This window comes from Parus major, chromosome Z (genome assembly GCF_001522545.3).
Source record: "Parus major isolate Abel chromosome Z, Parus_major1.1, whole genome shotgun sequence".
NCBI classification, from domain to species: domain Eukaryota; kingdom Metazoa; phylum Chordata; class Aves; order Passeriformes; family Paridae; genus Parus; species Parus major.
Genome location: NC_031799.1, coordinates 33,353,210 through 33,367,659, shown reverse-complemented (window position 1 = coordinate 33,367,659; position 14,450 = coordinate 33,353,210). Strand labels below are relative to the sequence as shown.

Here is a 14,450-nt window from a genome sequence, read left to right as displayed (position 1 = left end):
TTTTGGTAATATTTGTTCCTGTTGAGTAATTTGAGTGAAAGCAAACATTATATAATGTAACTGATAATTCTCCATTAGAGGGAAGAGGAAGAAAGGATTGCTTGCACAGCTCATTTCTGTGTGAATTTTTTCTTCTTCAAAAATTTTCATTCCATTGCAGAAGTATACTAATGTGCACAGTTTGTGACTTTTTTCCCCCCAACTTCTGCATCCTGTTAATATAACCCACTGTGATGTTAACAACCATTTTGATTTTACTGGAATGTGAAAGTAGAGCTGATGATCTTTTAACATGGAACTGTACCTTAAATGTCTTCTCTGTGCCCCTAGGAGGAAAGAGGAGTTTCTGCCACTGTTGAAGAGCAGTTATCTTTTACTTCTAATGGACAAATTTTGCAAACCATTTTTTATCACTTTTTTCTTTAATTTGAGCCATTCATCATTCTAGAAACCTGTTCTTGAGGAGGATCTGTTGCTCTTCTGGGAGTTGCTGTATTACTACAGTAACCTACCTGAAAAATAGAATAAGCTTCTTTGAATCAGAGCATTTATTGGTAGAAAGTAAGGTACCTCCTTTTGTGCAAGGTATTGGCTGTATTGTGAAAGATACATGGGTAAAGTAGTTTTTTATCATTTTCCTGGATCGTAATCAAAGGTGTGCTGTATCATACACAGACAATTCATGGGAACACATCAGGCTGAGCTTTCTTCCAAGTGGCTTTCTCACTGCAGAGAGAGGCCTGGTAAAGGTCCTGTTCCTCTTCAGTCACATTTCTCTATGTTGAGAATACTTCGCAAGATCTGGCTATGCAACTTGTGTTACATGATCATCATTCTGTAGATGTCTTTAATAACCTAGGCTATGGCATTCAGCTGAAAAAGGAGATGTGGTGCTTCACACAGCACACTGATGTATAGATTTCTTCTCATTTCACTGAGCCTCTACTCTCTACAGAGGGCATTATTTTAGTGTCATCCAGAAATTGAAGTGGATCAGGATCTTTGACAGCCTGTAAATCTAAGGCCATGCCTTTTTGTCTATCATAATTGTCTTTATGAGGGCAGATTAGGAGTAAAGGCAGCTTCTGATTCCTCTGATAGTGTACCTAGTCTTTGAGGCCAGAAATACTTGCGTCTTGATACAGCTTTGGACTCCCTCCCCTGGCTGTTCCTATCAGTGGATAGCAGAGTCCCTGTCCCTCTGTCTTTTACAAGTGGGTAGCTTTCAGTTAAGCTTTAAGTTCTTGATCATCTTTGTTGTGTGCGTCTGTCTTTAGGGAAGACCTAGACTCAGCTTTCAAGGTTTCTATGCTTATATCCTTAGTAACATATGAAGGGGAACATGAAAAATTGGAGGGCGAAAGGACCTCTTTTCTTGTGTTACTTCCATCCATAATGGAGCCAGCAAGACTATTTCAGGTATCCTTTCTGCTTGCTTGGAGGAGATTATATCTTGCTTATATGACTATATGTGAAGAAATACCCTTTTTCTTCCTTGTCTGTAGAGGAAGAGATCAAAACATAGTGCTGGGTGTAAAATTTTCACCAGGGTGAGTGGAGAGATTCTACAGCCTTCTGCTGTAGGATTTTTGTTGTGACGTTCTGAGGTTGCTCTGTTAAGTTTTTTGAGAGCTCTCTTTTTCGTTTCACCTTCCACAGTTTATAAACCAGATCATCATGCTTAGTTTTCTTTCCCCACAGGATTCACAAACATTTATTGTCAGGATAGACTCCCAGAAAGAACCAGAGTGTTCTGGTATCTGTCATTGGAATTGAACTTGTTTTTAAAAAAAGTTTTTGTTTTAAATGTCTGTGGATAATAATAGATGTGATATGTAAATATGTTGTAATTGCCTTTGTAATCTTATGCTAGGAGTGAAATTAGGTTATCATTTCCCTTTATGGTTAGTTTTTGTGAAGAGGCATACAGGTAAAGTAAAAGGAAACAGTGTCTGGGACAATGCTTGTTTGAAATTTTTTTCTATCTCACTTTAAAATAATTGAATTGAGGTATTCCTATTCTGGAGATATTGTTTTCCTTCAAAATGAAACATCCAAATGCAAACATTTGCATCTTTCTGTTAATTCTCTGGTCTTTTCACTTGCAGCAACATTCCTAAATTTTTTTTTTAATTTCCTAAATTATTTTTTAAAATTTCAGAAAAATTCTGTTTTAAATTTTGGTGGAGGCAATCCATTCATTTTTCTTATTATATTCCTGTAGAGAAAAAGGATAGTCCAAAACCAAGAAAGAAGAGTCCTTGTTACAACTGCTACCAGCCCATGGATAATAATTCACCATTTTTATTCTCTTATGTCATGATGGTCTTTTCTTCTCTATTAGGAGTGCTTCTGAAGCTTTTTCAGGGCTAGGGGGAGGAAAACAAAAAAGCTAAGAAAACAGGGCTAGAGAAGTCTCAAAGACGTACTTACATTTGTTTCTTTTTCCTGCCCCTATTTTGTAAAAATAAATAAATAAATACCAGTTTTGGAAGCTGTGAATGCGAGTCTGTTGAGAGGAATGTGCTCTTTAGAAATGTTGATGGAGATTCTAAACTATTTTGACCAAACTCTAATAAAAGTCTTACTCTCGTCCAAGTGGGTAGCCTGAGTTGGGGGCTGGTGTCAGTGTGTTGCTTCTGGATCCCCTTGGTGTTCACTCTTGGCAGCTCAGGGATGAAGGTGCAAGCCTCTGTTTATCCTAGTTCACCTAGTGCAGAGGTGGGGTCGTAGTTAAAATGTAGAATGCTGAATTCAGTCTTTGCTTTGAATGGAAAATCTTGAACACATGGATTGTCCCTCTGCATCCCTCGTACCCCCATTCTCCCCCACCCCACTCCCCCAAAAAACTAAACCCCAACAAAAAATGAACAACACAACCCTTCACATTTTCCACTGCTGTCTGAATTAATACTCTTTAGCAGTTAAGATTGGTTGACTAGTGAAAAATTAAATCTGTGTATGGAATTTTTGGTTAGCATTGTGTACAAAACTTGGCATATCTTCCTATCTGTTCACTGCCTGTGAAACTTACATCAAGTCTAGGGGAAAAGTTCACTTGAGGCTTAAATTTCACAGTATTCATGCAGCATAAATGGGAGTGATAGCTTGACCTATTTTCCAATAAAGTAACCTATCTGTTTAGCTGTACGATTAGCTTATCTTTCTTACAAATGATACCTTACTAAATGTTTGATGGCAAATACTGTTATTTTCAGTGAGTATTATTCTGTATTTATTTCTCCTTTTCCTTGCTGGAGCCAAGCCCACACAGTTCTGCAAAAACTGTAAAATTTATAGTCAATATATGAATTTTCAAATCATCTGTACTGTGCTTCTTAAGCCTTTTTCTTCTATGTTTAAATTAGGTTCCCAGTGGGGTGAACCCATATGTGCTTGGAAGAAGAATAAGGTGCTGCATAGTGTTCAGCACTTCATTTAAAAACAAGCATAAGATTACAGCACTGCATTTTCCTGGGATCTTTCACACTGGGAGTTAGTTAAACTCACAGTGCATTTCCTTGCTGCAGTTTTGATGTGTTTCTGTGTGAAACTGACAGCAGGATTTGTTCTAGTATGTAGGCCACTATTGTATTAGAATTACATAACCATGTTGAGTGGTGGAAACAGATGAAAAGACGGGATGTACGGCGTTCCCTCACAGATTATATCCTGCAACAATGAAGACAGCTCAAGCTCTGCAGAGAATGTGGTCACATGCAGTCAAAAAGTTGGGGATTTTGAAAGGGCACGTGAGTTGCTTTTTGTTGCATCTTGCTCCACGTCTTTTCTTCCCCTCCTCCCCTCACATATCCCTCCCCTCTCCAACTCACTTTTATAGCCAGATGATTGTTGTGGCAGGTCTTCTGGTTTTGTTGTTCTTTCGGCGTGGATGAAATTGTCTTCTGTGATCTCTCAGGAGCAAGTAATTGCATAAATCTCTTGGTGACTGTCAGTTAGAGCTGCAACAGCTGCCTGTTTGTTGCACACTGGCGATTTTAGCACTTTGACTAGTTTCCTGCCAAAGATTCTGCTAAACAGTCTATTTTGGATATTTTAGAAAGCACCTGTCGTTTTAGTGTATGAGCATTAGACAGATTTAAGCAAATCCTGACTACAGTGTTCTAATTAGAAATGGACTGACTATAGTCCCTAATGAATTTAGGCTAGCTAGTTACAATAATTTGCATTTACTGCAGGTAGCCTGTTGTCTATGTGAAACCTGGGTGGACTTGTAAAACAGTTAGTATTAGTAGCTGGAGGTGGGGTTCTTAACCATTTTGCCTGCCTTTCTCTCTCCAGTGTTTTGGTGTGCAATCTTGCAGTGAAACTGCGATCCTGTAAGGGATGCACAAGCTGCTCAGGATCCCTTTGTGTTTCCTTACAGATGAAGTATGAAGAAATTGGCAAGGTGATGAAGGCTTTTCATAACTCATCACTTGATGCATTCAGAGGAGAGTCACATCACTAAATGTGGAGTACAGGAATTTCGCAATTCGGGTGGAGACTTAGATATTAGTTTTGATCAAGTCCCTGACTGATGATTTGTAAAATTTGTAGTCTCTCCCTCCCTCTCAATCTTCTCTTCTCCATTACTCTGACTGTATGGGTTAGCATCGTGACAATGGCAAGCAGCAGTTGTATGTTTTATAATATTAAAGAGATTATTGTTTAGAGATTGTTTTTGCCTTATGGGCTTCCAAGGTGACCATTCAGTTCTTTGAACTGTGTTGCAGAGCCTGCATTGCTTTATCAGTACAGCAGAACTAATCATGTTGTCTTGGTAATTTTGTACATTGTACAAAATAAGCTGTGCAAGTACATAATGTGCTTTCCTTCCCTGATACAGAGGACAGCAAATGGGAGACAGTTTCCCAAGGAGCAGTTTAAAAAAATGGATTACTTCAACGAATTTAAAAGCAAATTGCTTAATTATCTTTTGAATTTTCAGTAACAGTGTCAAGGTAAAAACAAACCCCAAATTTACACAGAATGTACCTGAAACAGTCACTGAGGATCTTTTTTCTAGGCACAAATGAGATGATGCTATAGTTTTGGCATCTTGCAAGACCTTAATTTTAGTGTCTGTAGGCAGTAGTTTCTCTTTCATTCTTACTACTTTTTTTTTCTTTCTGACCAGAACCATAAGAGTTATTTCTCAGAGTAAAGTAACGTAACTCTGTAGGCTTATGATGCTTTGGTTTACTACCCAGTACATCTCTCCACTTGTGCACAAGGTTATACTTATGCCACTGCTCACGGAAGGCCTAGTTTTCTGGAAAGAAATTCCTGTAAGTTTCCTGTTTCATATCCTTACATCCATCCCTGATATCTTTACAGTGCTTTCCTCAGTCCTTTTCCTGCAGTATTGTACTGAATAAACATTCAGTCATTTCTCAGGCCTGTCTTTCATCCCCATGGGTAGTAAGCTCCCCGTGACTGCATTCTACCTGCCTTACTCGTGCACCTGTTGAGAGCTGGCCTCAGTATTCTTGGCTGGGAGGTGGTGCTTGTAGGAGCTGCATACAGTGCAGACTGAATTCAAGTGATGTTTGTGCTACATGTGTAAGTTGTTGAGGCTTTTTTACCAGGAGGAGGATGGAGAACATTTCTCATCTTCTGTGCTTCTACAAAATTTGAACCTACCTGCTTGTCCTTCAAATCTTACCCATCATTTGGTACTGACTTTCATTTCTAAAACTTTATTCAGTGAAGTCAGATGGAATTTAAATGACACCGAGGCCTTTTTTCAGCACAGACTCATTTTTTGCAGAGCTTAAAAATACATAGGAAAGCAGGACTCTAGGAAGGGTTAGTGGTAGGTAAACTGTTTGATACATGCCAGATAAGTAAGCCTAGTTGCTTCCATATACAGCAGCATCACAGCAGTTCAAAAGAAGATCTTAGTTAAGGAGGAATTTTTCACTTGTGGCAGAGATTCTCTTTGTAAGGGAATATATCAAGTGAGTTCAGTTTCAGATAGCTGAAAGCTTAGACATATTAACTGGTTAAATGGTATTACCAGATGAAGCAATTTTATTATGTGATTCAGCACATTCAACACTGACCCCAGACACATGTTTTGAATATTAATAATCATGAACACATTCTTGTCCGATCTAGACAAGTCAAAATTTAGAAACAATTACTTACATGTATTACTTTTAGTATGAGCCATCATCTCCTACATCTATTTTTAATTTTCTTTTTAATTAGACACCAGAGGTACTGGAAACTGGAAAGCGTTGTTCATTTTCTGGCAGAACAGTGGAAATTTTGTACTGTTCAGTGTTCTAAAATTCCTGGTAAGAATGCTGAATGTTTTGCATATTCCTTCAGGATCTCTGAGTAGGACTTAATTTTTTTTCAATACAGTGAATGTGCAAGTGAAAATGTAAGTCTAGTTTCTCTTTGTGGTGCACAGAATCAATTGAAACTATGCAACAAGGGTTTTTTTGCATATAAGAAATAATGTCCACAGCTTGCTGAACAGTTGTGCACTGCCAGAAGTCTTACTCTGAAAACGCAAGGGATGCCTTAAAGTACAGGCATACCCTTCTTGTGTCACTTCTCTGTCTATTGTTTCTGAGTTTAGTTGTCAGTACTCCCTATGATGCCTTTAAAAAGACCATTAAGTCTGAACTGAGCTTCTGTCTGTAATTCAGTTTTCTGAGATAAAGGAAGACCATTTTCAACAAATAAAACCTATGGCTTAAGTATATGCATGCACATACTTACGCGGTGCCTGGATTTTTCTTCTGCAGTGGATACTTTCCATTTTGAAATGCTTACAGTGTAATTTTTCTGCAGTGCAGTGGATCATTTTTCTCCTAGTTTTACAGGGCAGACACTGAAGGGGCTGGCTGTGTATTATATGATGCATCACAGCTGGGTGATTATTCTGTATTATATTTTAAGCTGTGATGTTGGAAAGATTTCAGGTTATATCATGTAAGATAAAGTCATCAGTTTTAACTGGAAATGTGGAAAAAAAAAAGTCTCTGAGAAGTTTCACAGAAATGGCTATATCTGTACTATATAGTGATATATTGTATTTTCCTGTAAAATTTAATTTCTTGATGGGAACCTAAATATTTAGTTATGTAATTCATAGCGGACAAAACATTTTGTTAAATCCACATGAACAAGACACAAGAGATCTGAAGTCTAGTTCATTTTGAAAACCTCAGTTTCAACTGCTAATCTTACTGCATACTGGGACAGAAAGGTCTTCCATAAGTATTTTATGTGTGTTTGAATCTATAGATCTAAGGCTATAGAATGCTAGTTGATCTGAGTTAAATGTTTTTGCTGAATAGGATTTTCCAGAAAATCAGAATGAGCTGTTAAATCAGTGAAACGTGAAGGGATTCTACCACTCTGGACCTGTTAATATTTTTTTCCTTTTTTTGAAGAAAAATTGTCATTAATTGAAATATATGAATTTCAAACTAATTCTCCCCAAATATTAGAATATGCATATATTTTTTAAACCTGTGTTTTAGTGGGATATTTCACATTTTAATTTAAATAGTTATATGCTGTGTGTTTTACTAATTGGTTTCTGTGTGCAACAGGCCTCAGGCATGGAAGAGCTGATATGGGAACAGTACACAGTGACCTTACAAAAGGTGAGTGAGTGCCCGTTATATTTTTAGTTTTCAAATTTTCAAGCACTGGTTTACTCTGAATATGTTTTGCAGCAGATTTTATTAGCATGTCTGAGTCTAGAATAGGATTAATTCATTGTCCAAATCAGGTATGGTTTTTATTTTAAAGCTTAGTTGCTACTCCTACCATAGTGCATCTCTTTAATGTTAGGAGTAAATTCAATTAACAATTTAATATTTGCTACTGTTTGGTCTTTCAAATACTACATGTCAGCCACATAGCTAAATTTATCATTGAAGAGCCTTAAAAGGAAAGCAGATGGTTTTCTATCAAACAGGTTGTGGTTAATGTCCGAGCTTTGTAATAATCACTGAACAGGATTCCACCGGTTTTATTTTTGTAATATACTTTAACATATACTAGTGTAGAATCCAGTGGAAAAACAGTGTCATTAAAACTTATAAAACAGGTGTACTGTAGGTGTCACTATAAAAGTTTTTTTTAAGAAAAGAGGAAGTATCTCATAAAGTGGAGTCCTTTTGAATTAAAGAAAACAGAGCACTTATGCCTGTGTTCTCTAATAGCTAGGCTGCCACACCACAGTACAAGGTGTGCAGTTTGGGCTTCAGTGGTGGTGGCACTCTTCTCAGCTGTTCTGATGATCTGGGTTCAGTGAGCAGCCTGCACTGAGTTGTTCAAGTTTTTTCACATCTTCTGCAGTGAACTGAACTTGATGAGCCAAGGTGAAACAGTAATCTTTTCTATATAGCTTCTTTCATGTGAGAAAGTATGGTTGAGAAGAGGTTGGTTTTGAGGTTACAGAGGAAAACAGGAAAAAATTGCAGAAGATCTTAGTTCCTGTAATTTCCAGCATTTCAGATCTCTGATGCTGTGTAAATTAGCATTACTTCTTTACCACATAGATAGGCATAGGCTACTGAGATGGCAAAGGGCTGCTGAACTTGCTGTATCAGCCACTGTCATTGAATTTTACCATTATTTTGAATATTTTGTTTTTGTGTAAAACATCAGACTGCTTCCTGTAAAACAGAGCTGTAGCAAGTGAAGTGTTGTTTTAAAAGAAAACCACACTGCTTTTTTCCTCCTCAAAGAAATAATATCAGCATTAGTGGAACACGAGGTGACATACAATGGACTACACATGCTGATTGGGTGTTGGGGGGAAAACATGACTTCAGTTTGATGTGTTACTTTGCCACTATGTTAAAACATTCTGCTCAAATGTAGCATAATTTGTAATTTTTAGTGATGATGTGTATGTTAAATATTAGATGAAATTAAACTTACGTGTTTTTTTTTAAACTTGTGCTCACCTTGCTGTCAGCAGTTCAGTTATGCTAAAAGTTACCAGGTTTACTGCTGTTCCTTGGCATTCTGTGAAGCATTTCTTTGGTTTTATGAATGCTGTCTTAGGACTTCTATGGATGTGTTATTTCTATGATGACAGGTTTGACATAATTTACATATTTAAAATATATTGTGACAGAGGATGAATATTATATGGACAATGTATAAGTTCCCTAATTGCTCTTTGTAATCAACCATGATCATTTTATTTTGATTGAGGAGTAAGTAGTTGTCACAAACTACTTAGCAATCATAATGAAGATGAGATCCTGGGAAAGCTATTCCACTTTCCCAAGCATCACTAACAAAATTGATTTACCTAACAATAAATTTGCTATGAATAACCCATGGGATGGTGAAGCGAAATGCAGGCAAATTTAGTAAATTTTTCACTTAACTACCAACAGTCAGAAGGCTGTAGAGGTTTTGGAAGACAGAAACTTACCATTTTGATACATGGATGTGTAAACCTAATCTTTCTCAAATCTAGAGTTACTGTGTGTGTCTGCAGCACTCTGCCTGCAGTTATCATATTTTATATAATATCTACTTGGAGTACCATCATGAGAACATTCTTGTTCCTCTTCTTTCTCCCTGTCAAAATTCCTGTCAATGTATTGAAGTTTTGTTGTATTTGGTTTTGTTGTAAAGGACTCAAAACGAGGATTTGGGATTGCAGTTTCTGGCGGCAGAGATAACCCTCATTTTGAAAATGGTGAAACATCAATTGTAATTTCGGATGTTCTCCCAGGTGGTCCAGCAGATGGATTACTTCAGTAAGCACTTTTTCCTTTGTCTGGCATTTTGAGGGGCATGGCTGTAGAATATATAAATCCTTTAGACAGATGTGGTTGAAATCCTGATGATTTAATCACCTCAAGATTTGGTGCTCTCTTGAATATCTAGATGTCTCTTTGAAAAAAACCCAAAAACAACCCAAAACAACAAAACAAGTAAACCTTACATAGAGGTGTTAGATGCTGTTTAGCAAGACATTACATTTCTGTGGTGGTGTTGAAAAGTCTTTAACAGTTAAGTATGTTTCTTTCAAGATTGCATTTCATTTAAAAAAATAGTAGAAATACTTAGTATCTTAAAATCATCCTCCATAACATCCTCCTTGTTCCTCCTCCAGTAAACATGTTTAGTGATTAATCATTAGTTTCCAAGAATGGCTTAAGTCAGCCCAAAGAAGGTTTGATTTTATATCCGAAAGAAAAAATTATGGAAATCATTTCTGTTGTCTTTCTGATAACTTCATCTTTGGTGAGGCAGCATCTATCATGTACAAACAATTAGTCTGTAGGCTTAGAGTTTCTGTCCTACATCATATTTTCATTCTTTGATCTGAAATACCTGATGAGGACTAGACAGTTTGGAAAAATGCCAAATAATTGTGCAGGAATAATAAATCATGAGAGTAGATTCTGCCCCTATTGCCATGCATTTATTTTTGGTCAGAAAATGAAATGGCTGGCATAGGAGTTGTTGAGTAACTAAATAAAAGGGTAATTGTAAAGCACATAATAAATAATTTTTAACACAAGTGTATAAATCCTACATTTTATAACCGTGAGCCCTGCACACCATCACTGTTCCATAATCACCTGTGATTTGGGAATGAAATGATGTCCATAAATTATGAAAGATCATAGGTAAATTGATGATGGCAAGGGAATACCAAGATATTTGGGCACTTTCAGACAAAACACATTCTGAAGAAAATTGAAGGCAAAGCTGTTCCTCCAACAAATCAAGGAATATGGGTCTAACCTTCAGAGTGTATGGGTAAAATCATCCTGTCATCTTTTGTAGGGTAAAATGTGTAGATGGACCTCTTGACATAATAGTGCAATGTTAAGTTCAATACTAGCTTTGGATGTATGGACTGTCCAGAGATCTATTTTAATTCTTGCATAAACCTGGATGAAAGTGCTACTGAAATATAGCATGCTGTTCTGGCATACTCATCCACTAAAAGGAATTGGAAGGATATGAAAAGAGGCACAAAAATCATTTAGGAGTTAGAGTGCCTTACAAATCGAGGCTTAGAGTATATAATCTTCTTAATTAAAAAAAAGATTGCAATGTGATTTGATTATAATGAAGATAAAATAGTTGGTACCAAAGATTTCTTTTATCTAGCAGAAAATGGCAAAGTAACTAGTAATTTTTTTGAGCTCATGCTCTGACTGTAACTGGGTAGTCACCAGAATAAACTAGTATGAGGAGAATGAGGAGTGGTAATTTGGGGGTTTTTTTTAATCTTCACTTTTTGCATTGAAATGCCTTTATGAAGTTTATGGGGTTAAATTAATCAGTGTTGTGGGGCTATTTCATACGGGGTTATGTGGGTGAAGTGTTAGTGGTCTCTTTGATATACAGGAGGTCTAACAGAAAAGTTACTAATCTTAGTTGGTCTGTATTTTAGGGTAAGGGAGACTTCTTGTGTATTAATGTTTTATTGAGATTTTTTTTCTCTCAATCACCTTTCTACAGAGTAGATGTGACCAGATGTGAACACCAGACTTTAGGAAAAATGTACTGCAGTTATACTTGTGAATATTTGCCTAATGGCTTCAGCAGTTTGAAGCTTTCATGAAATTCTTATTTAAAACTAGGAGTCCTGTTTCAATGTGCATCACAAATGTTCTTTAATAAATATTATGACAAGGTGCTTAAGCTGAACACAGTATATGCACAAAGATAGTGCTGCTCAATGTCTAATTTTTAGATGTACCAAAAGCTGTTTCTAGTATTCACATATTGTGGAATTGATATAGCAAACAGAGTTTAAAAGCAAAACTCCTTGGTAAACTGAACTGAATCCATAAGTTTCCTCTGTTAAAAGAAAAAAAAAATAAATTTCTGCTATTTTTATGAAGACTTCTCTTAAATACTCTCTTTCTTTTTTTATCTCCCTCCCCATTTCCAGAGAAAATGACCGAGTGGTCATAGTTAATGGGACCCCGATGGAAAATGTTCTACACTCTTTTGCAGTTCAGCAACTTAGGAAAAGTGGGAAAGTGGCCACCATTGTAAGTAAATTCCAAATGTAATCAGTGTAGCGCCAGTGGTATGTACCTGTGTAATCAGTCAGGATTTTAGTTTTCTTCTATAAAGTGTACAAAACAAAGCAGTCCTTTGCCAAGTGCAAAGTACAAAATAAATAAAAAAAGACATAGTTTCTGCAGGTGAAACAAATGAAAATTAATCAACAGCATCACAAAGTTATCTTACTGAAAAACTGAGAATAAAATGTTTATTTTATAATGTTTATTTTACTGAATAACAAGAAAATAGAACTTACGTGAGGCAAATGATGTTCTGCATACACAGATTTTGTCCAATAATAAATAGAATATATATTTGACACATGAACAATATTTATCTGTTCAGTTTCACATTCTGATCTTTGATAGAATTTGTTTGTTTCTTTGTTTTCTCTTGCACTGAACAGGTAGTGAAAAGACCAAGGAAAGTGCAGGCAGCTGCGCTGCAGAGAAGCCCCTCCCTTGACTATGAGGACAGAGCTTTAGATGTGATGGATGACCATGCAGAATTTGATGGCAAAAGTGCTCGAAGTGGCTACAGTGAGAGAAGCTGGCACAGTGGAAATGGAGGGCGCAGCCAAAGCTGGGGAAACAACCTGGATCAGAGCTATAGAGACGAGCACGACCGAGGGCGTAACCGAAGCAGAGACCATGACAGGGAGTTCAGCTACAGCCGCGATCGAAGTCGTGGTAGGAGCGTGGACAGGAGCTTGGATCGAGACTATAGAAGGGATCGGAGCAGGGGAAGGAGCATCGACAGGGATGCTGCCTATGAACGGGACTACAGAGGAGACTACAGCCCACCCAGTTACAGTCATGGATCTTTATCTGATCCTAGATATGGGAGGGAAATGAGGAGTCATAGTCGGGATAGGCTTCGTTCCCGCAGTCCTTCACCCGAAATACACCGCCAACATGAATACCTAGGACCGCAGGATCAGGGTGCACCAATCAGTGTTCTCTTAACAAAAGGCAGACATAACGAAGGTAGGTACAATAGGGGAGGAGTCAACTTCCAATACAGCATGGGTTTTGGTGGGGAAAGGAGAAGAGCTGAATTACATTCTACTTTTGTAGGTTAAGTGTTGACTTTTGTAACTGATGGTTTAAGTTGTTCTGTCATTCTTTCTGGCTGATTTGGGATGCTTTTTTCCCCCAGAACCTTGAACTTTACCTTTGAACAAAGATTTATTCACCCACATCATTTCAGTCTTTTCAAGACAGTGCGTCCTTGGTTTTCCATTTTCTCTGCCTTTTTCTTCTGGTTCTGATGGAAAACATGGATCTGATAATGATTCAGATTACATTTGGCACATCTACAAAAGGGTTAGCTAGAAAGGGTAAAGAGTAGACTCTGCCTTTAAAAATACGGTTTGTTTAGTTCTGGTCATTAAAGAATACTGAAATAGCAGCAGGTGAAGCACTGAAATAGCAATTATTTTAGCCTTTCTTTGCTGAGTATTGAAGAGTGTAAATGAAAGCCTGAAGGCTTCATGCTTTCATGCTCCCCTTGTAAGTCTGACCCTTTTTTCACTGTGAAATAAAGATTTGTGCTGGAAAGCATCTGAGATTAGATTGTACATAATTGTCTATTTGGGGTTTTTTGCAGGGGGGGAGGGGGTTTATTTCTGGAGGGGCTGGGTTTTTTCCTAATCTGCCGTGTTGTAATTTTAACAATTTTTTGCTAATTAAACTTTGTATGCAGGAGCTAATATATTTTCTTTATTGACTCTGGCAACAATCCTTTTTTTTCCTTCCTCTGCTTCCTCTGCATGTAGTGTTTCCACTTGTAAAGATAATGCAGATATGTATACAAATAAGGAGAAATATAAGGTGCACTTGTTGACTTTTATGTTTAGCTATACTGCAATAATCTCTGTTGTTCATATGGACACTTTGCAGATTTGCTGAAATGTGGTGATCTTTTAAAGCAGAACAACATTCTGTTGTTCTAGGATGCATGTTTTTTAAGGATGTTGCCTTTCTTTTTAAGTAGCAAATGTACTGACCCAAGTAACTTAGATCACAGTGCAAAAAAGGGACAGGGGAATAAAAAGAAATACCTTTGCCTGAAACAACCAGAACATTTCCTGGAGTACAGATAGGGCAGGGTCAACATGCAGCAACTGATGAAAATAAATACTTCCGTTAGTGCTTTCTGACCTTTTTCCCCTTCTATGCTGTGCAAAATGAGAATCAGAGAGAAGCTAGTCCAGAACATTAATAAGCAGCTCCAGAACAAAGGTGTTGTTTTGCTGCTGAAGGTGCAGACCAATCGTCCAGCTGTAATTGGATTTGGGTAGTTGCTTGTTCATATTGTAATGGCAGCACAGGTATCAGAAACTTGGCTTAGGGTGAAGTGGGGTTTACTAGGTCTACATTTTTTTCTTCTTGTTTTTTTGGGTGAATTTTTTTTGT

General features: G+C 37.2%; 1 protein-coding gene across 8 annotated transcripts in view; it reads left to right on the top strand.

Annotated features, from left to right (window-relative positions):
* TJP2 (tight junction protein 2) overlaps nt 1–14,450 on the top strand; it is a 62,476-nt gene that overhangs the window by 33,134 nt on the left and 14,892 nt on the right. For 4 of the 8 annotated variants that reach the window (XM_015653007.3, XM_015653003.3, XM_015653002.2 and 1 more), the window contains 4 exons: nt 7,578–7,631; nt 9,631–9,755; nt 11,915–12,017; nt 12,440–13,019. In XM_015653007.3, coding sequence (XP_015508493.1) covers nt 7,587–7,631; nt 9,631–9,755; nt 11,915–12,017; nt 12,440–13,019 — 853 coding nt within the window. In that variant the 5' untranslated portion in view covers nt 7,578–7,586. Of the gene's footprint in view, nt 1–3,665; nt 3,753–4,320; nt 4,412–6,216; nt 6,306–7,577; nt 7,632–9,630; nt 9,756–11,914; nt 12,018–12,439; nt 13,020–14,450 lie in introns of those variants that run through there. The other 4 variants (XM_015653000.1, XM_015653005.3, XM_015653004.2 and 1 more) reach the window with 4 other exon arrangements.